This window comes from Phoca vitulina, unplaced genomic scaffold (assembly GCF_004348235.1).
Source record: "Phoca vitulina isolate PV1807 unplaced genomic scaffold, GSC_HSeal_1.0 scaffold46, whole genome shotgun sequence".
Classification (NCBI taxonomy): Eukaryota; Metazoa; Chordata; class Mammalia; order Carnivora; family Phocidae; genus Phoca; species Phoca vitulina.
This window is the reverse complement of record NW_022589749.1, coordinates 7,681,586-7,704,087: the sequence shown is the minus strand read 5'-3', so window position 1 is coordinate 7,704,087 and position 22,502 is coordinate 7,681,586. Positions and strand designations below refer to the sequence as shown.

At 52.5% G+C, this 22,502-nt stretch overlaps 1 protein-coding gene across 5 annotated transcripts in view; it reads left to right on the top strand.

The window, feature by feature from the left end:
- The window catches only part of CUX2 (cut like homeobox 2), a 257,032-nt gene that overhangs the window by 216,125 nt on the left and 18,405 nt on the right, over positions 1–22,502 (top strand). For all 5 annotated transcript variants that reach the window (XM_032431436.1, XM_032431439.1, XM_032431438.1 and 2 more), the window contains 12 exons: positions 1,047–1,181; positions 4,142–4,265; positions 6,045–6,121; positions 7,013–7,079; positions 8,514–8,562; positions 12,005–12,109; positions 15,676–15,867; positions 15,969–16,027; positions 16,532–16,580; positions 16,674–16,773; positions 17,907–18,587; positions 19,388–19,489. In XM_032431436.1, coding sequence (XP_032287327.1) covers positions 1,047–1,181; positions 4,142–4,265; positions 6,045–6,121; positions 7,013–7,079; positions 8,514–8,562; positions 12,005–12,109; positions 15,676–15,867; positions 15,969–16,027; positions 16,532–16,580; positions 16,674–16,773; positions 17,907–18,587; positions 19,388–19,489 — 1,740 coding nt within the window. The remainder of the gene's footprint in view (positions 1–1,046; positions 1,182–4,141; positions 4,266–6,044; positions 6,122–7,012; positions 7,080–8,513; positions 8,563–12,004; positions 12,110–15,675; positions 15,868–15,968; positions 16,028–16,531; positions 16,581–16,673; positions 16,774–17,906; positions 18,588–19,387; positions 19,490–22,502) is intronic.

The window sequence follows — 22,502 nt, the reverse complement described above, 5'->3', positions numbered from 1 at the left end:
GGGGGGCAGGGAGGGGACATAATTCCATGCGGAAGGACCTACAGATTCCTCATCTTTTAGCTATTGAGAAATTGGGAGGTATCTTACATCCAGGTATGTATTTCACCCCCAGAAAAGCCATTATTTAATCAACCACACATGGGGGCACGTGGGTGGCTCAGTCAGTTGGGCGTCTGCCTTTGGCTCAGGTCATGATCCCAGAGTCCAGTTTCCCTACTCAGCGGAGAGTGCCTCTCCCTCTCTTCGCCTTCTGCCCCTTCCCCCTCTTATGCACTCTCTCTCTCTCTAATAAATAAATAAATAAAATATATATATTTTTTAAATAGACCATGCATGTAACAAATGATGGTGTGTTGGTCCAGGTCCATTGAGAAGCACCCCAAGGATTAGATAGATAGATAGATAGATAGATAGATAGATAGAATTGAAGAAATGCAGGGGAAGGAAAATAGGGAGGGAGGTGGGAGAGGTGTCAGAGGAAGAAGAGGTAAGGAACTGGGTGGAAGCATCCAGACGGTTTAGTCTGGACCATCTGTACAGTGCTGGGCAGGCCTTGGAGGAGTCGTTGGTCCTCAGGGCAGTCCTGTGCCCCTCAGGAGTCGGCCCCATCCCCAGCTGCCTGCAGGTCTGTGTGGGAAGGCCAGGGGGAAGGCTGGCCTCAGACTGATGGTTGTCAGAGTGGGGTCCTTGTTTACAGACACCCCTGTGGTTGGTGGCATACAAGACACAGTCTCAGGGCCACCACGGATGGCACCACAGAATCCAGAAAATGCAGTTATTGTGACAGTTATTGTTGTTGTTATTATTCCCGGGTGGGCAAGACACCCATATCCGTGGGGATGGCACACACTCCCCTGAGCAGGTCCCTGAAGAAGGCTGCTCCCTCACAAAGCAGAAGTTCCACATTGCTCTCCTAAGCCATCAGAGCAACTCCAGGAGGCTCTTGTGGATGGTCCCCTCCACTCCCTGTAGAGCGGCCTCAGCCTGGGCAGCCCTCAGCCCTCGGGGCCCCCACCACTCCTGGGCTCCTCTCTCTGTGTGTGCAGACCCTGTGCCCGTGTTTGAAGCGACGCGCAGCCTAGACGACAGACTGCAGCCCCCCAGCTTCGACCCCAGTGGGCAGCCGCGGCGAGACCTCCACACTTCGTGGAAGAGGCACCCCGAGCTCCTTGGCCCCAAAGGTACTAATAAGGCCTTATGGGATGTCCATCATAAACAAATGGGCTGTGGATCTTCAGCCGCCAATCTTGGCCACCTTTGGAGGGGTGGGGGTGGCGGCAGCAAGGAGCTCAACTTTATCATCTTAGATGTAGGATGGGTTATGGTACACCACTGCTGAAACAACCCAACCGCAAATCCCAGAAGTCTCAAGTATTTGAAGCGTGGGAAGTGGGAGGGGATGCTCCATGTCCCCTGCTGCGATTCTGCCGTCTTTGACACATGACATCCAGAGTCATGGTGACTGTCACAACCAGCTGACAGGCAGAGAAAAAGTGTGGAGGATCATACCGAAGTTTATGGCTCCAGGCTCAGAAGTGGCACACGTCACTTCCAGCCACATCCCAGTGACCAAAACTCCGTCATGTGGCCACACCCAGCTGCAAGGGAGCCGGGGAAGTACAGTCTGACTGTGTGCCCAACAAGGGAGGGAAACAGGATGTGGGGAACACAGCACTGTCTCAGTATTAAATGAGACAAGTCAAGAAACCGGGAGAGCTAAAAATAGAGTTCAGATATACATATATTATGATAAAAATGTTTAAAAGCGAGAAAATGATGGACAAAATTCGGCTTTGTGGTTACCTCTGGCAGGTGAGGTAGGAGGTCTCCGTGGGGAGGAGCAAATCTGCACGTGAAAGCTCTTGGTAACCATCTGAGTCTTGGGTGTTCATCGAGCTGCAAGCCAGGCCCTGTCATAGGCACCGGTGACATATCTGGGAACAAAACAGACAAAAATCCCTGTCCTCGTGGCACTGACCTTCTAGAGGGAAAGGCTGACTGTCAACCAATAAATGTTAAATATATAGTATTTCAGGTGGTAAGAAAGGCTTTGGGGGGGAAATGAAGCAGAGAAGAGGGGAAGAGTCTAAGGAATAAATGAGGAGAATTTACCTCAAAAGTCAGCAAGATTACCTTCTTTTTTTTGGTAAAGTGCCAGGAGAGTAAATACTTCAGACTTTGCCGGCCACACATTTTCTGTCCCGACTACTCAACTCTGTGTGGAAAAAAGCCATAGAACATAGGTAAATGAGTGGGTGTGGTTGTGTTCCAATAAAACTTTATAGACAAAACAGGTGATGGGCCAGTTTTGGCCCAAGGGCTGTCATTGCAGATCCCCGGTCTATCTCCTGGAGATAATGGGCTGAGGCCTGCCAAATCAAAGTTTGACTGCTCTGGCACACTCCCCAATTCACAGCTCCCTCCCTACCTCCCAGTGCCTAGTGAGCACCTACTGTATGCCTGGTCCTTGGCAGAGTCCTCTGGGGAAGATTTATGGTGACTAAAATACACCACTTTGCCAGCTCTGTTCCTGTATGCAGAATGCCCTTCCAGCCTCCCTGACAAGCCAGCTCATACACAGATGGCTCTGTGCAGTCTTTTGAGGTCCCTTTAGGGTTTGAACTTCCCCCTATCAGAGTAATGGCAGTTGTGGGAACCGCCTCTTCAGAGCATTTGCTCTGTGCCATGTGCCTTTCACACGGCTTCCCACTGTCCCCTTGTATCAACCTTCTAAGGTGTCACTGGCCCCATTTGACAAGCAGGGAAACTGAGTCTCAGAGGCAGCGGGCTGCCAAGCAGGGATTCAAACCAAGGGCTCTTGACCTTGGCCCTGGGCTGTGTCTCTCCGTGAGTGCTGTGCTTCGTGATGGTCAAACCTTGTTTGTTTATTCACTGCTGTGGCCTCAGCCCGGGCAACGTTCCCTCTGTGTGTGTGTGTGTGTGTGCGCGCACACCCGCGTAAGAACAAGCCAGGCCCTGAACACTGTCAGGCCCTCAAAGGACTCACTCTACAAACTGCCCAGCTCTGCACTCACCGTAGGTGACAGGACAGAACGTAATGGAGTCAGTCGGACCCAAGGTCAGGAGCCCAGATTTTGGAATTCTTGAGACATTCACCCTCGATGGCCGGCCCCTGAGCACCCTTTCTCCTCGTGACAAATTGAGTGCCAAAGACACACACTGAACCCCTGAAGGAGCCACCACGGGTGTGCAAAGCTGGACCCAATGTGGGCCCTGCCCAGGGGCACGCGCAGATGCGGTGGGCTACGACTGAGCATCTGAGTGTGTGCTGTCACCTGCAGTTACCCCATGACCCAGCAGTTTCACTCCTAGGTGTCTACTCCAGAGAACTAAACAGGTGCTCAAACAAACACATGTACAAAAATGTTCACAGTAGCACTATTCACAACAGCCAAAGGTGGAAACAATCCAGATGTCTATCAGCAGATGAATGGAAAAACAAAACGTGGTCTGTCCATGAAATGGAATATTATTTAACCATAAAAACGAGTAAACGAGTGACGGTCTGATCCATGCTACAACCTGGATGAACCTCGAAAACATTTTGCTAAGTGAAAGAAACCAGACACAAAAGGACATATATTATGTATGATTCCAGTGATAGGAAATATCCAGGATATGCAAATCCCCAGAGACAGAAAGCAGATTGGTGGTTGCCAAGGGCTGGGGGAGTGGGAAAAAGGAGTGACTACTTAGTGGGGACTGGCTTCCTTTTGGGGTAGTGACAGCATTCTGGAATTAATGCTAAAGGTTGCACAATACTGTGAATGTATTAAATGTCACTGAATTGTATACTTTTATGTATATTTTACCATGACTCTTACAAAAGTAAGAAGGCCGAGGAGGCAGGAACAGGTCCAAGAGGGTAAAGGAAGCCTCTGGGCTTGCTGGCTGAGACTGGCACATGGGAACTTGACATTCGTTCGCACACGCCCCCGACGGTGACAACCCAGCTGACCATGGTGATGGCAGGTCTCTCCAGCCGCACTCTCTCTAACACCCGAGTTTGGGAAGTTAAGTCTTGTCCCAGCACTGCCAGTCCCTCCAGTTTGCAGAAGGCATCTCTGGCTGCCACGCCACTTCCAGTGATGGGTGGTTTTCCCTCTTTTTTTCCCTCCAGAGCAGAGAGAGGGGACATCTCCAGCAGGGCCCACGCTGACCGAGGGGAGCCGCCTCCCGGGCATTCCCAGCAAAGCCCTCCTGACAGAGACTTTGCTGCAGAGAAATGAGGCAGAGAAACAAAAGTGAGTGGGGAGGAACAGGTGGGGCCCTGCTGCCCCACCTGGCTGGGAGGTGGGACCTTCAGGGAATCCAGATGCAGGTTGGAGATAGAGATGCAGGCCCGGGTTTCCAGCCCCACCTCAGCAGCTCAGCGGCCAGCCCTGGGCAGCTCACATCACCTGTCTGAGCTTCAGTTTTCCCAGTTGGAAAATGGGGCTAATGGTGGTGTATTAGTCAGGGTTCCCCAGAGAAATAAAACCAGAAGGATTTTCTATTTTAATTAAGACATGTATTTCAAGGACTTAGTTCACACAGTTGGGGCTGACAAGTCTGAATCAGTAGAGCCAGCCAGCAGGCTGGAAAGTCAGGCAGGAGTCAGTGCTGCAGTCTTGAGGCAGAAGTTCTTCTTCCTCGGTTTTATTCTTAAGACCTGCAACTGATTAGACGAGGCCCACCCACATTATTGAGATTATTCTCCTTTACTTAATGTCAACCGACTGTAGATGTTAACCCCATCTACAGACTACCTTCACAGCAACCCCAAGATTAGTGTGTGGTTGAATAACTGGGTACTGTAGCCTGATCAAGTGGACAGGTGATATCAACTCCTAGTCTATCGTGAGAATGAATATATGTGTTTAGCTCCTCACTCACTTGAAGGAGTATATGTCAGTAAATGGTTGCCCTTACAGTTGATGTGGGAGTAATAATACCTGGATTATTATAAATCTGGATCTTTGGGGCATTTCTAGGACAGCTTCATGGTGGTCATTACATTTATCCTCTCATTTACTTATTTCTTTACTCACTTGTTCCGTGTATTCATGGAGCCACCTGCTGTGTGCCAAGCACTGTTCTAGGGGCACAGCAGTGAACAAATGGGCAAGCCTCCCTCCCCCCCTGGAGTTTACTTTCTCATGAGGAAGACACAAATAAACAAGATAAATAAAGTAAATAGTCTGCTACATGATCATAAACGTTGTGAAGAAAAATAAAGGAGGGGGCGTTTTGAGATTGAAGCTGAAGTTTTAAGTAGGGTATAAGGGGAGGCCTCACTGAGGAGGTAAGCAAAGCCCCAAGGAGGTGGGGGAGTGAAACTTGCAGATGTATGGGGAAGGGTGTTTCAGACAGAGGGGACAACCAGAGCAAAGGCCCTGAGGTAGAAACATTCCTGGTGTGTTTGACCAGCAAGGAGGTGAGTGTGCCTAGAGTGGTGTGAGAGAGGGGAAGGGACAGGGTGTAGGACCAGAGGTAAAGGGGCTCCTTCCCTAGAGTCTCTGAGCCAGACGACATAAGGCCCAGGCTTTGTATAAACCCTCCCCCAGTCCAGCTGGGGCCCCTCTGTCTCTGCTGAGACACTTGCATCACACTGAAGCTCTAGGCTACAGTGGGCTGGACAACCATCCCAAACAACTGACACAAAGACGGGAAAAAATGCCTCCCCAAGGACAGGAATAGTAAGTAATGGTACCGAGGGAGCACCAGGTACCCCACATCACGCTGAAGATGTCTCACAGCAGCCACGAGGCAGACCCCAGCAGAACCTTATTTTACAGGTGAGGAAACTGACGCCCAGAGAGGCAAGGTCACTGGCTGATCTAGGTCCACACAGTCAGCAAAAGAGCAAGGCAGCCAAATGCCTGAATGTCATGTTTAAGGACTGGTTAAAAAGGCAGAGGTACAGATTAAAGGGAGCAGGTGAGTGAGTTAGGAAGCCAGGAGGACCGACTCAGGGACCCAGGCAGGGCCCATGCACATGGGCGTGTGCAGAGCCAGGGTGAGCAGGCCCGGTCTCTCCGCAGGGGCCTTCAAGAAGTACAAATCACTTTGGCAGCCAGACTGGGGGAGGCAGAGGAAAAGATCAAAGTCCTACATTCAGGTATGTATCTGGCACACGTTCCCTGGCCCCGCGCACCTCCCCAACCCTGTCAGACCAGGAGGAGGAGTGGGAGGGGACAGTGACTCTATGAACACAGGCTCAGGTAGTCTAGAATCAGGAAGGCGGGGGGGGGGGGGGAAATGCAGTTTGAGGAGGAAGGGGGTAGATCAGCTTTATACCGTGGGGGTCTGAGCCCAGTCCCTGGAGGCCACATTGCTGTGGAGAGAGGGTTTGAGAAGTAGAATTAAATCAGGGGTGGCAAACTCAGTGCCTGCAGGGGCCAGACACACAACCAAGCCGGTCAGGTTAGGGAAGGCAGTAGGGCAGGGTGGGGTCTGGGGCAAACTGGACCACCTGGGCCTTGACTAAAGAGATGGCCACTGAGCCATTGAGCATCAGCCAGCTACTGCCATATGACCCAGTGTCACCAAGCTTTCAATCTTCTTGGAGAAATCAGAAATCTTGAATTTCGTAAGAAATTTCGTATTATAATTAACACATATCTGTTGACTTCATTGCTCCTCCCTGTCCCCCTCACTTGTCAGTCTGAACCTTGGAGTGGGTGAGCTCGTGGATAGATGGCCCCACCCAGGTCCTGGAGTGACCTAAGGGTGTGGGGCAGCTCATACACAAGGCCATGGGACAGACAGACCCCTACCACTTGCCTGGGTCCTCTGAGCTTCGTAGACTCCTAGAGGGTCATCCTGTCTGCCCTCCAACCAGCTTGAAGCCTCTCCATGGGCAGGAAGCTCTACCTGTCACTGGTTCTAACCAAAAGAAAGGTCTTCCCTTACTACCTTGAACTTCATTCTGCCTTCTGAACCCTGCAGAAGGAGTGGGCTCCTGGGGGAAGTGGGGGGTGCCTCACCCTGGCTCTTTACTTTTTCCCAGCGTTAAAGGCCACACAGACAGAGCTGCTGGAACTGCGGCGGAAATATGATGAGGAGGCGGCATCCAAGTAAGTGAAAACCCTGCTGAGGTATGCCTTCTCACTCTGGCTCTCCCAGACATGCCTCCTCCCTCTGATCCTACCAGATATGTCTCTTCCCTCTGACCTTCCCAAATATGCCTCCTCCCTCTGACCCTCCCAGACATGCCTCCACCCTCTGACCCTCTCAAATATGCCTTCTCTTTCCGACTCTTCTCCCTCTAACTCACTGCCTGAAGCACCTATTTCATTAAGCACCCAGTGCTCCCCACCCCCATAGGCACACAGCTGTTCACTGGTCTGTGCCATTCATGCACCATAGACTATAAATGACATTCTGGGTCGTGGCTGAGTAGGGTCTGCTGGGCGGGGGCCTCCACCTTACCACAACTTCCTAGAACTGTCTCCACCACAACTCCACAGTCCAACCCTCGGGGGCTGAGTGTCATTCACTTAAATTACTCTGGACTCAACATGGCTTTAAGACATCATTTATTCCACAAACACTTATTTAGCACCTACTGTTTACCCAGTGCTATGTTGGGTCCCTGGAAGAAACGCTAGAACATGGCCCTGTCCTCAGTCAAGGAGAAGAGACAGACAATAACTGATGATGTATAGTGATAAATTCATTCCTTCACAGATACTATTGAGCACTTACTGTATGCTTGGCACTGTTCTGGGCGCTTGGTGAATGCTAAGAAAGGAAGAGCCATGAGCAGCAAGAGAGACTAACAGGGAGGATGGGTCCTGTTATCCAGGGTAGTCCCAGGGGACTTCCCTGAGGAGATGACCTCCAGAATGAGAAGGAGATGGCCATATGGAGAATGCTGGGCTGGGTGCTCTGGGCAGGGGGGAACAGCTTGCATGAAAGAAGGCCCTGAATACTCCTAAAGCACGTGCACAGCTTATAGTCACCAAATGCTCCCCACAGGACCAAATGTGTCCCCACCCCATGCTCAGCAGAGGGGCGACCAAGGTGGATACAGCTTGTCCTGGCCCCCTCAGTGCTGGGAGCCTGGGGGTTGGGGGGCAGCAAATAAACGAATGACCACCACGGGGGTTGTTGAGGGAGTCCTCCTAAGAGGACACTTTGGAGCTGGGTTTTAAAGCTCAGAGTCCTGTCCTCTTGAGGAAGGGCATTCCAGGTAGAAGGCACAGTGTGGCCAAAGGCTGGGAGGTGTAGCTCTGTGGGCAGCTAAAGAGAATAGACCCCTGGCAGGGGCAGCAGGCCAGGCCGCCTGGAAGGGGTGTCGTGCTGAGGCCCCCATCCCATTTCCCCACAGCCTGGGTTCTTTTGTGCCCAGCCCGGTTTCTCTCTAGTAGGAGGGATAGAGGGCAGCCTCCTTAGCCTTCCATTGTGAGCGAGAGCCTTAGGTTCAGGCAGGGGCTGGGGTTATCAGGATAGGCAGGGGTCCGGTGGCTGCCAGAAACCCTTCTCAGGGTCTTATCTTTCTGTCTCAGGGCAGATGAAGTCGGCCTGATCATGACCAACTTGGAGAAAGCTAATCAGGTGAGAAGATGTGTGCTAACACTCATTCTGCCCAGGGTGGGGGGTTTGGGCCGGGGGGAACCCAACTGATATTTATTGATACCACTGCCATGTGCCATGCTGAGTGCTAGGGCCGGGAGTGTCGGGGACCCTGGGCTCCCGGAGGAAGGAGGAAGGGATGCTGACAGAATACTCAGAAATAGGGTGACCCAGGCAGTAGAAGTTGGGGAAGGGGCACCTGACCCAGACTTGAGGGTCAGGGAGGACATCATGGAGGAAGGGCCATGTTGCTGAGACCTGACGAATAAATTGAAATTGCAGCGGGATGGCATTCTAGGCCAGGGGACAGCCTAGGTGAAGGCCAGGTGCCCTTCCCTGGCGACTCCTGTGCAGGAGGCCTCTCCAGCAGGAGGAAGGCGGCGGAGCGGTGACTGGTGAGCCCAGCCCGAAGGCCAAGCTGGGACGTGGGTCTCTCCCAAGCAGACTGAGCGAGGAACCATGTTCCAAAGAGCCTGAGGTGGTGACAAGGGACAAGCCCCGGCTGCTTCCTTCCCTCCCTCCCCACACCACCAGCTCTCCTGCAGCCTCCTCCCTTGATCCCAGCCATGCCAGCCAATCACTGGATGGACCCCAAACTTGCTTGGGGCCCCCATCTTCTAGTCCCAGCCCAGGTCCTCAAAAGTCCACGAGCCTCTGCGAGTCCCCATTTTCGCATATGTAAATGGGGTCCCGCACCCTGCCTTCTTCAGACCTCAGACATGTTGCCGTCTGGGGGGCAAAGCTGGCAGGAGTCTGGAAGGAGGTGAAGCGTGGCCATGGGGTCCGGTCTGGAGTCTCAAGGGCCCAACACATCTCCACCCACCCTCGGCTCCCTGCAATGCCAGCAGCCAGGGACATGGCCAGGAGGGGCCAGCAGTGTGACAGCGAGTAATCATTTCCCTGGAGCAGCACACTTTACAGCTGGGTTCTAAAGCCCAGGAGGCCTTCTCTGGACGAAGGGCGTTCCAGGCGGAAGGCACCGCAGGATCAAAGGCCCGGAGGCACGGCTGTGCCGGCTTAAGTGCAGGGCCCACCCACCTGCAGAGGAAACGTGGAAAAGAGTAGCATTTTTAGGGTAGTTTTTTGAATACATAATCCATTTTCATAGTTCAAAACTCAAAAAGGTTCATACTTGGGAAACTCCCGTCTCCTTCCCCAATTCAGCTTCCCAGTTATTCTCCCTTTGGCAGCCTCTCTTACCTGTTTCTAGTGTCTCCTTCTAGAGATCCGTTCACAAGCTCGGGAATGTATCTATTTTTACTCCTTTTTATAACAAAAACCATAATATACTGTACCCACCCTCTCGAACCTTATTTGTTCCACATGTATATCTTAGAACTCATTCCATGTCTGCATAAAAGAAGTCCATTTATTTACGGCCGTGTGGTATTGCCCTACATGGCCACTCCGTCATCTAACCGGGGGGTGGCAAGCTTTCCGTGAAGGAGCAGAGAGTAAATATGCCCAGCTTTGTGTCACAGCCATTCCACTTTGCCATATGTGAAAGCGTAGACCATATGCGAGCGAATGGGTGTGGCTGTGTTCCAGAAAAACTTGATACACAAAACAGGCATCCAGCTGCAGTTTGCCCGCCCATGGTCTAACCAGTCCCCGACTGATGAAGACCATGATATTTCCAGTCATTTAACATTATCGTCAATCCTGCGGGGAACACCCTTACACAGATACTATTTCAGACATGCATGAGCCACTAAATAGGGTAAATTCTGAGAAGTGGAATTCCTGGGCTGAGGATCTGTGCATTTTTATTTGACAGATGTGGCCAAACTGCCCAGTTTACACTCCCTGCAGTTAAGACAGGGCCGGTTTCCCTACAGCCTCGCTAGTATCGTGTGTCGCCAAACTTTTGGATCTTTGCCAGTCAAATAGGCTTGCGAAAAGAGATCTTAGAGCAGTTTGAATAGGAAACAGCTCTTTTTTAATGTTTATCTTTTCTGAGTATAAAAGTAAAACCTCATTATAGAAAGTATGGAGAAGAAAATAAATGTCATCATATTAGGGTTTTTTTAATCTGTATTAAGATTATCCAGAATGTGAACAAGAGGATTCTGGAGCAGAGCAGATCAGTGTTACTACTTACATAGTAATAACCCTGCCAGTTTGCCCCAATTCTTCCCCCAGGGGTGACAATCAGACATCATCTTGCACGCACCAGATTTCTTACTGTGGGCAAGGAACCCCCACATGTGACTCTGGATGGTTATATAGGAGAGGGACTTTCTGAGAGAGGGAGAAAACTAGCTCCCTAGTGTCATGATGAACAGAAGGGCAAGCATCCTGAGTTTTTAGCGTGTGGAATGAAAATACTTCTCTCCATGGGGAAGATAAGACTCGTAACTTTCTAGTAGCTTTAAACCCAGCTTTCCAACCCAGGGGATGTGTCCATGGTCGGGGTCTCATCCCCCACTGAAATGTAAACACATACCTTCAGAGAGGAAAATTACTATGACTTGCTTCACCAGCTGATGTCAGAAACTGACTTCCGGGCTTGTCATTTAGCCCCGTCCTGTTTCAGTCAGATTTGCTTGGGAAGCCCTGGCTGTGCAGAAACATAAAAATATTTCTCTACACCTGCACACCCAAAACCTTTCCGAAAACAAAACTGACTTGAGCCATTTCTGGAACAAGGCAGGATACTAGTAAGTAAACAAATCAATTTAAAAAATAAATTAACAAAATGTGAACATGGATATGTGTGGGTCTCCATGTGCATATAGTAGGTATAGTGTCTTGATTGCCAAGCTCAGTGTGAAAGTTAACTGTAATCGTTACGACCTGCGTCACCAACTGAGAGTTAAAATACAGTCACAGCTCTTTTAACAAAGTTAGACAATTATTGTTACCTAAGCTAAGATACCTAATAAGTTGTAGTTTACCAGATCACTTACTTTGCGAAACAACTCTATGAGGTAGTTACTTTTATCATCCCCATTTTATAAATAGGGGAACTGAGGCTGGGCAGATGAAATCTCTTGCCCAAGGTCACACAACCAGGGAGTGACAAAGTACAGATTTCTCTCGAAAGCCATAAGGCTACATTGTTAACATTTGGAGGCTTCCTTCCAGGCTTTTTTCTTAGAAATTTTTGAGGAGTTAAGATCCACCATATACCCAGTTTGGAAAACTGGCATTCTGATATAGAAATGTATTTCATTGCCCCCATTTCACAAGAGGAAAACTGAGACCCAGAGAGAGGAAGTGACTTGCCCAGGGGCCTGCCTCAGCTCATGGGCTGGGAAACACTCTGCAGACACTCCATCCAGGTGGCACTAGGTGGCATGGGAGCTGGAGACAAACACCCAGCCCTGCTTGAAGCATGCAGGGGGACGGCAGAAGCCCAGGGTGGGATCCAGTGTGGCCCTGCTCACCTTTTAACCGCGCTTGCCTCCACTCTCCTCCCCAGCGAGCTGAGGCTGCCCAGCGGGAGGTAGAAAGTCTTCGGGAACAACTTGCCTCAGTCAACAGCTCTATCCGCCTGGCCTGCTGCTCCCCCCAGGGACCCAGTGGGGTAAGGATGGTGGGGGAGCCAGAGGGAAAGGTTGGGAAAAGCCATGTTGGTGAGTATGAATATGCGGATGCCATTTTGTGGATCAGTCATGTGCCTCTGTGTGAAATTAAGCACATGAATGTGTGTGGATACAGTGGGCATAGCATCTAAATTGCCAAGGTCAATGTATAGTTAACTATAATTACTATGACTTGCTTCACCAGCTGAAGGTCAAAATACAGCCACAGCTCTTTGCAAACTCAAGCTTCCATATGTGATTAATAGGAAGTCCAGCGTCTTCCTTTGGAGGCCCTCCTTTACCCCCCAATTGTCCAAGAATGCCAGCAACTCAGGCCAAAGAGGACCATTTCCATGGCCAGATGCCTGGCAAGACTGGGTGGGAGGGTAAGTTTGAGCAACAGAGCAGCAGTGCAGTTTTGGTGGCTGCCACCAGGTGTCGCCATTGACCACTGGTTCTCAGTCCTACCAAACCGCAGTAGGACCACTTAACCAAGATCTGAGATTGACATTCCTATCAGCCACTGGTTCCCAGACATGCCAGAGTGATTCCAGTGGGTTTTTCCAAACAGCCACATGCTACAAAGCACCTGTCTTTAGTCATCAATCCTGAGGTTCCTGTGTTAAGCCTGCTTAGTGCATCTTTCTCCTTCCTCCTGGTTGGTGCCCCTCTGGGGTCCTGGGGTCAGAGGGATTTCAGTCAGAGCCACCCCAACTGACACTTCTGTCCTATGTTAAGAGTCTTCATTGCGGGGTACCTGGCTGGTTCAGTCAGTAGAGCATGCAACTCAATCTCACGGTCATGAGTTCAAGCCCTGTGTTGGGCATGGAGCCTACTTTAAAAAAAAAAAAAGAGTCTCCATTGCTCCTCTCCCAGAAAGCCTTGGTTCCTTATGTAAGCTGGTCCACCGTCTCTCCAGATCTCTGCCTACCAAGGGATTAGATTCCCGATTCCTTACCTAACGACAGGTCTGCTCCAGGGTGATTTGCAGCCTCCACCCATGCACCTGAAGTGGCCAGCATACCTTTCACTTCACCTGCCACCCTGCAGCAATGCCCATTGTGGCCGTATCTGTTTTTCTGTTTCAGTGTTGGACTGTGTCTCTGCGAATGTGAATCACTGTGAATGTATATGTCTGTCTGTGCCCTTTGGGCAAGTAACTGTACCCTTAATCTAACTGTGCCTCAGTTTCCTTACCTGTATGAGTAAGACCTACCTGACTGGGCTGTTGGGAAGATGACATGTGAAGTACCTACAATGGTGCTTGGACCTCCTCACTGAGGTCCGTGCTCAGCGAAGGTTTGATGGCACCGTTAGTAGGAGTGGTGTGCTGGGGCGTGTCTCAGGTGGTGTTGCCCACGCCCCGTGTGGTCTCTGAGCACGTGACTCTGTGTGTCACAGTGACACGTCCATATGCGTGTATCTCTTTGATGCTGGGTATTTCTGTGTGCCTGCATGTCAGCGTGAGTATTCCAGCAGGTACTTCTATCAGGGTGTGCTCTGTTTGTGTCTGTGTCCCGGGAAGCAGTGTGTGTATATGTCAGTGTGTCTGGATATCTGCACAACGCAAGGAGTGAGCACGAGAGAGACTGAGAGCAAGAGAGCGCATGGGTTCACCTCAGAAGGAATTTGCCGATGGTATTTAATTAACCCCCGTGGAACCCGGCAAATGCCCGTGTTAATCAGCCACGGGGAATTTTGCTGGTTTGGGGGAGAGTTTTTCTGAGCCCCACAGTGGCGCTCGATGCTAATTAATTTAATGTGTTAATGGCATCCGCTTCCTGTTTTAATTGGCATTTATCTCCCCGGAAGAATAGCCAGTATTGGTAGTAGTAGGCTGTTTTCTGCTCTGTTTTGTTTTTTGTAATGCTTTTTTTTTTTTTTTTTTAAGATTTTATTTATTTATTTGACAGAGAGAGACACAGCGAGAGAGGGAACACAAGCAGGGGGAGTGGGAGAGGGAGAAGCAGGCTTCCCGCCGAGCAGAGCCTGATGCGGGGCTCGATCCCAGGACTCTGGGATCATGACCTGAGCCGAAGGCAGACGCTCAACGACTGAGCCACCCAGGTGCCCCTGTAATGCTTCTTAGAGTCATTTGTAACTGCTCAGGACCAGCCCGACTTCAGGTCCTCTCAAACATCAACTTCTTCTTCATGCAGGACAAAGGGACCATTTCCTAAAACCTGGAGAAGCCATGGGGCTTGGGGCTAGGGGCAAATTAGGAAGAGATAGGAACCACCACAGGCACGTGTGTGGCCTGTGGCTATGGGGTCTCAGGTCTAAACCTGAGGGTCTGCCTGGAAGGGAGGGGAAATGTGTCGCTGGGATAGGACCTGTGCCCCATTTAGAAACCTAAACATTTATCTGTGATGTTCCCTCTGCTGGGATCACCCAGTCCCCACGTCTTCCTCACCAGACTCTCTCCTTTTTTTTCATCCTTTTATAGCAAAGGTTTTATTGAAGTATAATATATATAAGATCAAATGTGCATATCGTTAAGTGTACAGCATTGAATTTTTCAGAGATGCCATAACCAGCATCCAGATCAACAAGTAGAATGTTCCCCACCCCCAGAATACCCCCCTTGTGTCCCCATCCAGGTGCTACTCCCCAACAGGAGCCACTCTCCTGACTTGTAACTGCACAGCTGGGTTTTGCCTGCTTTTGTATCTGATCTTAATCAGATTGTGCACACACACCTTGCTGTCTGGCTCCTTTCACTTCATATTCTTTTTTTTCTTTTTAAGATTTTATTTATTTATTTGACAGAGAGATAGCAAGAGCAGGAACACAAGCAGGGGGAGCGGAAGAGGGAGAAGCAGGCTTCCCACTGAGCAAGGAGCCCGATGCGGGGCTCAATCCCAGGACCCTGGGATCATGACCTGAGCTGAAGGCAGATGCTTAACGACTGAGCCACCCAGGCGCCCCTCACTTCATATTCTATCTGAGAGCGTAGTCCATGCTGTGTTAGTAGTTGTGGATTATCCATTTTCAGTGCTGTAGCGTGTTCCATGGTATGGATGTGCCACGACTTGCTCATCCATTCTCTCGTTGGAGGGCATTTGGAAGCCAGTGGAGGGTTTCCAGCTTGGGGCTGTTACAGAGACGGCTGCTATGAATGTTAGTCTTGGTGTTCGCACGTGTGTCTTGTGCACGGTACCTGCTTTCCCCACACATATGTACCAAGCAGAAGTGCACATGTCCACCCTTAGTGGACGCTGCCAAGCAATTTTCCAAATCACTAACTTGTTCTTGAACTTCATCACAGTTTAGACACATCTTCCTCCAGAAAACCTTCCCTGCCCACTCCCCGCCAGTTTGAATACTAGAGGGAAGGCATCCAGGCTGGTAGGAGTGGCTTGAGCAAAGGCTCAGAGATAGGAGGAGGAAAACCAGAGCCTGTAAGGAGGGGCTGAGTCACTCTGGGGAGCACAGCACCGGGGGGTGGGAGGGGGAACGTGCCACGGATGGATTTCCCATTTTGTCTGGGATTCAGGGGTGGGGAAGCCAGCCCTCCAGCTGCCTGCCCCACACCTCTTAGCCCCTCAAAGCCCCACTTTGTCCTCAGGATAAGGTGAACTTCGCGTTGTGCTCGGGCCCCCGGCTTGAAGCCGCGCTGGCCTCCAAGGATCGGGAGATCCTGCGGCTGCTGAAGGATGTGCAGCACCTCCAGAACTCTCTGCAGGAGCTGGAGGAGACCTCGGCCAACCAGATCGCGGACCTGGAGCGGCAGCTCACGGCTAAGTCCGAGGCCATAGAGGTAGGTCTTGGGAGAGGAGGTGTGCAGACGGGAGACGGGCGAGGCGTCCCCAGGCAGAAGGACGTGGGCCAGCCTGAAACCATCTTTGTTTCCTCCTCTAGAAGCTGGAAGAGAAGCTCCAGGCACAGTCTGACTATGAAGAAATTAAAACAGAGCTGAGGTACTGTGCAGAGTGGGGCTCCACCACCCCCAGCCCTCTTTCTTGGTGGGGAGAGGCCCTGGACAAAGTTCATGATCTTCCTCCCTCCCACCACACCCCATTTGGTGATACCCTTGTCTCTCCTCCATGGCAGCCTGGGTCTCAGAACTTAACCACACTTGGTTCTTTGCCCTCCAGAGCCATCTATCCAAGAACTCGCAAGGTGGCTCGTGGTCCATGCGGGAACTGGGGGGGGGGGGGGGGGGGGGTGCTTGCATCAGATTAGCTCAGGCCGGCCAGTGTGGGAGTTTGTTAATGCAACACCCCTTCAGGTATCATTGGAAGCAGTTCACAGCCTGCTCCTTAAGGCTTGTTGTTGTCCCGGGTCCGGTGTTATGTAAGGTCCACGGGGTGGGGCAGTTGTTCTCAGTCAGGGAAGATGAGCTAGAGGAAGTACCTCTCCAGACCTCTCCCCAAGCGCCGGGAGCTTGGCTGGCCTCGGACTCTCCCCACTTTCTCTGGCAGCATCCTGAAAGCCATGAAGCTGGCCTCCAGCACCTGCAGCCTCCCCCAGGTGAGTGTTCCCGCCACTGTCCCCGCCGTGCAGGCTGCCCCTGAGAGCCTTCTGCCAGCCGTGCCCTCTCAGCCTGGCTTCTTGTCTCCCCAGGGCATGGCCAAGCCCGAAGACTCATTGCTCATGGCAAAGGAGGCCTTCTTCCCCACGCAGAAATTCCTTCTGGAAAAGCCCGGTCTTCTGGCCAGCCCTGGTAGGGGAGACGGAATGCTCTTGGGGCCAAGGGGCTGTGATAGGGGCTGCCCATGGGCCTCTGGCCTTCTCCGCGCCCCCACGCCACCGCCTCCCATGCGGGCAGGAGACGGATGGAGAAAAGGGGTCCACACTGAATGAGCAGCTGCTGTGTGGTAGCGCTAGCTGGGGGCTGTCCGTGGGGAAGCCAGCTGGCAGTGCCTCCCACGGTATCCACACACACCTACCCCATGCAGCTCACTCGGGCCCTCCCAAGACCCCCCCCAAAGGCTTCACTCATCCCCGAGCCCTGATGAGCAGCGGGAAGAGGTCACAGGGCACACGGAGGGCGTTCACATTGTACCCCCACAGCAGGACTGCTGGTAATGACCCACAGACATTGCGCTCTCCCCAAATCACCTTCTCAGCTGCTCAGCCCTTCTCCCCACACAGTGGCTCCATAACCTTATAGCTGTGTGGCCCCGGCCAAGACTCTCTGTGCTGCCTCTGTTTCCTCATCTGTAAAATGGGGACAACAACGGATCCATTCCATGGGTGCTGTTCACGTGGGGAATGCAAACACGTAGGACGCGTAGGAAGAGGAGGGCTGCAAGGTGGGCAGGGGCCAGGAGTGGGCACCCTGCCGCGGTGGGCGTTGGTCCGGATGCCCCACCCTGGGGCCAGGTGCTAGCACGTAACGGGTGCTCAGTGCATGTTCTTAATGTCGGAGGGAGGGCTCCCCAGAACTGGCGTGTGGGCCAGGCCTGCACAGATGGGGATTTGAGGATCAGAAGGGGCGCTCTTAGTACTGCTGGACGCCCATAGCACTTCTCTCCCCCTCCCCGCCTGCCCTCTCCCCCCACCTTTCTCCCTGAATTGCTCTCTCATGTATGTGTCTCTCTGTCTCCCACTTTCTGTCTCTTTGTCCCTCTGTCTCTTTCTGCCTTTCATTCTGTCTCTGCCTCCATCCGCGTCTCCTCTGGTTTCTCGTTTCTGTCTGCCTCTCTGTTTCCCTGTCTCTGTTTCTCTGGTGTCTCTCTCACTCTCTCTGTCACTCTCGATATTTCTGTCCCTGGCTCGCTCGCTCTCTCCCCATCACTGTCTGCCTCTGTCTGTCCTCTCTTCCTGCATCTGTCTGTCTCTCTGACAATATAGAGGAGGACCCTTCGGAGGACGATTCCATCAAAGACTCTCTGGGCACGGAGCAGTCCTACCCATCCCCTCCGCAGCTCCCACCACCACCAGGGCCCGAAGATCCCCTGTCCCCCAGCCCTGGGCAGCCCCTGCTGGGTCCTGGCCTGGGCCCCGATGGCCCAAGGACTTTCTCACTGTCCCCCTTCCCCAGCTTGGCTTCTGGGGACAGACTGGCAGGGGACGCACTGCTGTCCAAGCACATGATGCCCCCGGCCACCTTCAAGGGGGAGGCAGGCGGCCTGCTGGTGTTCCCCCCCGCCTTCTACGGCGCCAAGCCCCCCACGGCCCCTGCCACCCCCGCTCCTGGCCCTGAGCCACCTGGGGCCCCCGAGCCTGTGGACGGGGGTGGGGGCAGCGCAGCTGGGGCAGGGGCCGGAACCGGAACCGAGGAGGAGCACCTGGACACGGCAGAGATTGCATTCCAGGTGAAGGAGCAGCTGCTCAAACACAACATCGGGCAGCGGGTGTTTGGCCACTATGTGCTAGGGCTGTCACAGGGCTCAGTCAGCGAGATCCTGGCCCGGCCCAAGCCCTGGCGCAAGCTCACGGTGAAGGGCAAGGAGCCCTTCATCAAGATGAAGCAGTTCCTGTCGGATGAGCAGAACGTGCTGGCTCTGAGGACCATCCAGGTGCGGCAGCGAGGTGAGGGCCCATCCCAAGGCACAGGGGCTGAGGGCACAGGCTCTGGGCGCAGTGCCACCTCCCAGCTGTGTCGCCTGGGGCAAATGACTTTGCCTCTCTATGCCTCAGGTTCCCCTTCTGTAAAACAAGGAAATATATCCTCGTTCCCTTCTCCCTGGGGCCTGTGGCTACCCCTTGCTCCCCACCTGGCCCTAATGGGACAGCTCAGGCTGATCACTGTGGGAGAAGGCTGAGCCCAGGGGCTGTCCTGGCAAGTAGGTACTTCCTGAGGACCTCCAAGCCTCAGTTTGCCCATCCATGAAATGGCCTGGGTTCCTGCCAACTTGCCAGACTGGACTTTTAGGGTAGCCCATGTGAATGGCCCAAGCTTTGACCTCACAGACACACCTGAGCTTGAGTGCCAGCTCTGCCACTCACGTACTGGGTGACCTGGGGCAACTGACTTTAGTTTCTGTGCCTCGGTTTCCCTATCCATCCCCATCTGTCAGCCTCCTCTGAGGGTTAAATGAGTATAAATCTTTCAGCAGGGCCCCTGGAACATAGTAACTGCTTGAGAACTATTAGCTGTGGTGGTGGCCATCGTTGTATTACTATTATTAGTTTAAGCCAGAATCATTTGTAGATCCAGTTTGTCACACAGACTGGCTAAGTGGTGGTCTTGCCACACACACTCAAGGTCTCCCAGCCCTGGCCCTGGAGCCCCTGAGGGAGGAGGGGACCCACCCTTCGCCCTGCCCAGCTCCAGAGATTGACCCTCAGCATGCAGGTCCCCACGACAGATGCCCCCTTGCCTCCCCCAGGCAGTATCACCCCAAGGATCCGCACACCAGAGACAGGCTCGGACGACGCCATCAAGAGCATCCTGGAACAGGCCAAGAAGGAGATCGAGTCCCAGAAGGGGGGTGAGTGCCACTGCCGTAGGGGAGGCCTGAGGCCTCCGGGACCTGCCCTGAGCAGGAGGTGCGCCCTCATCCGCCTTCGTCTACCACAGCGGGATTCCAAGCAGGTCAGAACCTCTTTGCCAACCAACCTGCAGCCAGGTGAGGCCTGGAGAGCCGGGTCCCTGTTAGTATGGGAGCCACTAGCCATGTGTGACTATAGCCACTCAAATTACTTGAAGTTAAATAAAATTACAGCTTCAGTTTTTTGCACAGTGACGAGTGGCCGCCATATGGGACAGCCCAGCCACTGCCGCCGCCCTGGTCTGGATTGTCCAGGTGTCTTCGACTTTGAGGAGACACAGTGATCCGTAATCACACAGGAACTCTGCCAAACACAGAGGCTGAAGCCTCCCCCTCCTTCCTGCACCTCCACTTCCTAGTTCCCAAAGAGACCCTGTTCTCCTGGCTTCCTCCTGCCTCCCAGTCTATACCTTCTGCACTTCCCAGGGGGCCCTGCGTTAGCCTCGTAGTGCTGCTGTTCAGCCACAAACTCAGTGGCTAAAAACAACACAAACTGAAGGTCTTACAGCTCCAAAAGTCACAGGTCCACAGTCAGCTCCGTGGGCTAGAGGCAAGGTGTCGGCAGGGCTGCGTTCCTTCTGGAGACTCCAGAGGAGAATCCATTTCCTTACCTTTTCCAGCTTCTAGAGGCTCCCACATTCCTTGCCTCCTGGCCCGTCCTGCCGCCTCACGGCCAGCATCACAGCAGCTTCCTCTCTGCCTCTGATCCTCCTGTTTCCCTCTCACAAGCACCTGTGATGATGTGGGGCCCACCCACATGACCCAGGATCATCTTCCATCTCAAGATCCTTAACTTAATCACATCTGCAGAGTCCCTTTGCCATGTGAAGTAACATAGTCTGGGCCCAGGGAAGTGGATACCATTGGGAGACCATTATTTAGCCAACCAGAGTATACTTTCTCCATCAGGCCCTCTGACTTTCCTATCCTTCCTAGATGAGTTAGTCCATTCCTGGAAGTTCCATCAACACCCAAATCACCCCCTCTCCAGGCCACACCTCTCTCGAGAGTTCCAGAGCCCTAAGCCAACTGCTGGCTGGACATGTCCACCAAGGGCCCCCTGGCATCTCAGACTCAGCGTGTCTGAGACGGAACTCACTGTCTTCCCCTACCCCTCACTCACTCCCCAAACCCACCAGCTCAAGGCTGGGAACCCGTCACAGATGTGCCAGATACCCAGGTGGGGTGAGAGGCCATCCTTGACTGCCACCATCATCACTTGCTGGGACCATTGCATTAGCCTCTTCGCTGGTATTACCAATGATATTCTAGGTCCCACTGCAGCCCATTATCCACCCAGAGGCCAGAGGGATCTTTCTAGAGCATACACATGGTCATGTCACTACTCAGAATCCTTCCACAGCTCCCCATTGCCCTCAAGATAAAAATGCCAACTCCTCAACAAGGCCCCAGGCCCTATGGTCTTGACTTCTCCTGACTCCCTATACCTCTCGAATGAACTGCTTATAGCCATGTCCATTCTCATGCTGTTCCCTGTGCCCCTAATGCCATCCTCACCCCTGGCCAACTCCTGCGCATTCTCAACAATTCAACTCAGAAGTCACCTCGTCTAGAAAACCCCCCACCCCCATCCGGATGGACTGGATACCCATCCTCCTTGGATTCCCCATAATCACCTACATTGCTTGATGCAATGGAGCCAGAGTGGCCTGGCTGTCAATTTTGTCTCTGCTGTTTATTAGCTGTGTGACCTTGGGCAAGCTTCTTAGCCTCTCTCTGCCTCCATTTTCTCATATTTAAAATAGGCACAATATTAGTACTTCTTTCTTAAGGTCGTGTGAAGATCAAATGAAATCAGTCCTGACGAGCACTCAGCCTGGGGGCCTGGCATGTAGCAGATGCCCCTGAAAATTTAGCTATCATTAGAGTTAACATCATCATCGTTTTCGTCTCTGTTGTTACATTTGTTCACGTTACAAATACCTCTGCTGATATGTCTGTCCCTCCTACCAGTCTGAGGGCATTTTGCAGCCAGGGACCGAGTTGCCTCCCTGCACGCAGCACAGTGTATCGCCACGCCATGTAGACCGTTGCTGACTTTGAAGCGGATGCTGGCCTCCGCGTTCCCACTTTGTGGTGTCTGCTGCCCCCTGGTGGCAACTCGGAGCAAAGTGTCCTGATTCCCAAGCGTCAGATTTTGTGGCCGGGAGCCAAGTGTTTCCCAAGGGCCCTCCCTCCTGCCTGGTCCCTGGTGAGGGGCAGAGGAGGCTCACCCTGCTCGGAGCCTACACTGCCGCACACAGATAATCCACTGAGGCCCTACTCTGTACGGTTTAATTTCTTTCTTCTTGAGCTCCTGTGGCAAGAGAGACAATCATTCAGTAAACACTGGTTAAGCGTCTACTGCGTGCTGGACACGAGGTACAGCTGTGGACGAGACACAATATTGGAGTAAAGAACCATGAGAAACAGATTAATCAAACTCTCCCACTAAATAAACGGGACAGCTGAGAGCAGAGAGGGGGAGACACCTCACAGTTACACAGAGACTGAGGGAGAACCCAGGTCTCCTGACTCCCTATACAGTGCACTCCCACAGCCCGGGGTGGGGGGGTGTCAGAAATAAGATAGCAGAGAAATTAAAAAGACAACATCAGGGGCACCTGGGTGGCTCAGCTGATAAAGCATCCAACTCTTAATTTCGGGCTCAGGTCATGATCTCAGGGTAGTGAGATCAAGCCCCGAGTCAGGCTCCATGCTGGGCGTGGAGCCTGCTTAAGATTCCCTCTCCCTCTGCCCCATCCCCCCATGCACACTCTCTGTCTCTAAAAACATAATAATAATAAGACAAAGGCAACATCACAGCAGAGTGGACCAGCCAAGGAGCTTTCCATTCAGGGTCTGTGAAGAGGTAGCAAGAGAAAAAAACGCCTGGGTTCTTGCCCCACGCCCCTGACAAGAGTGAGTGCTGCGCAGAGAGCAACTAGCAGAC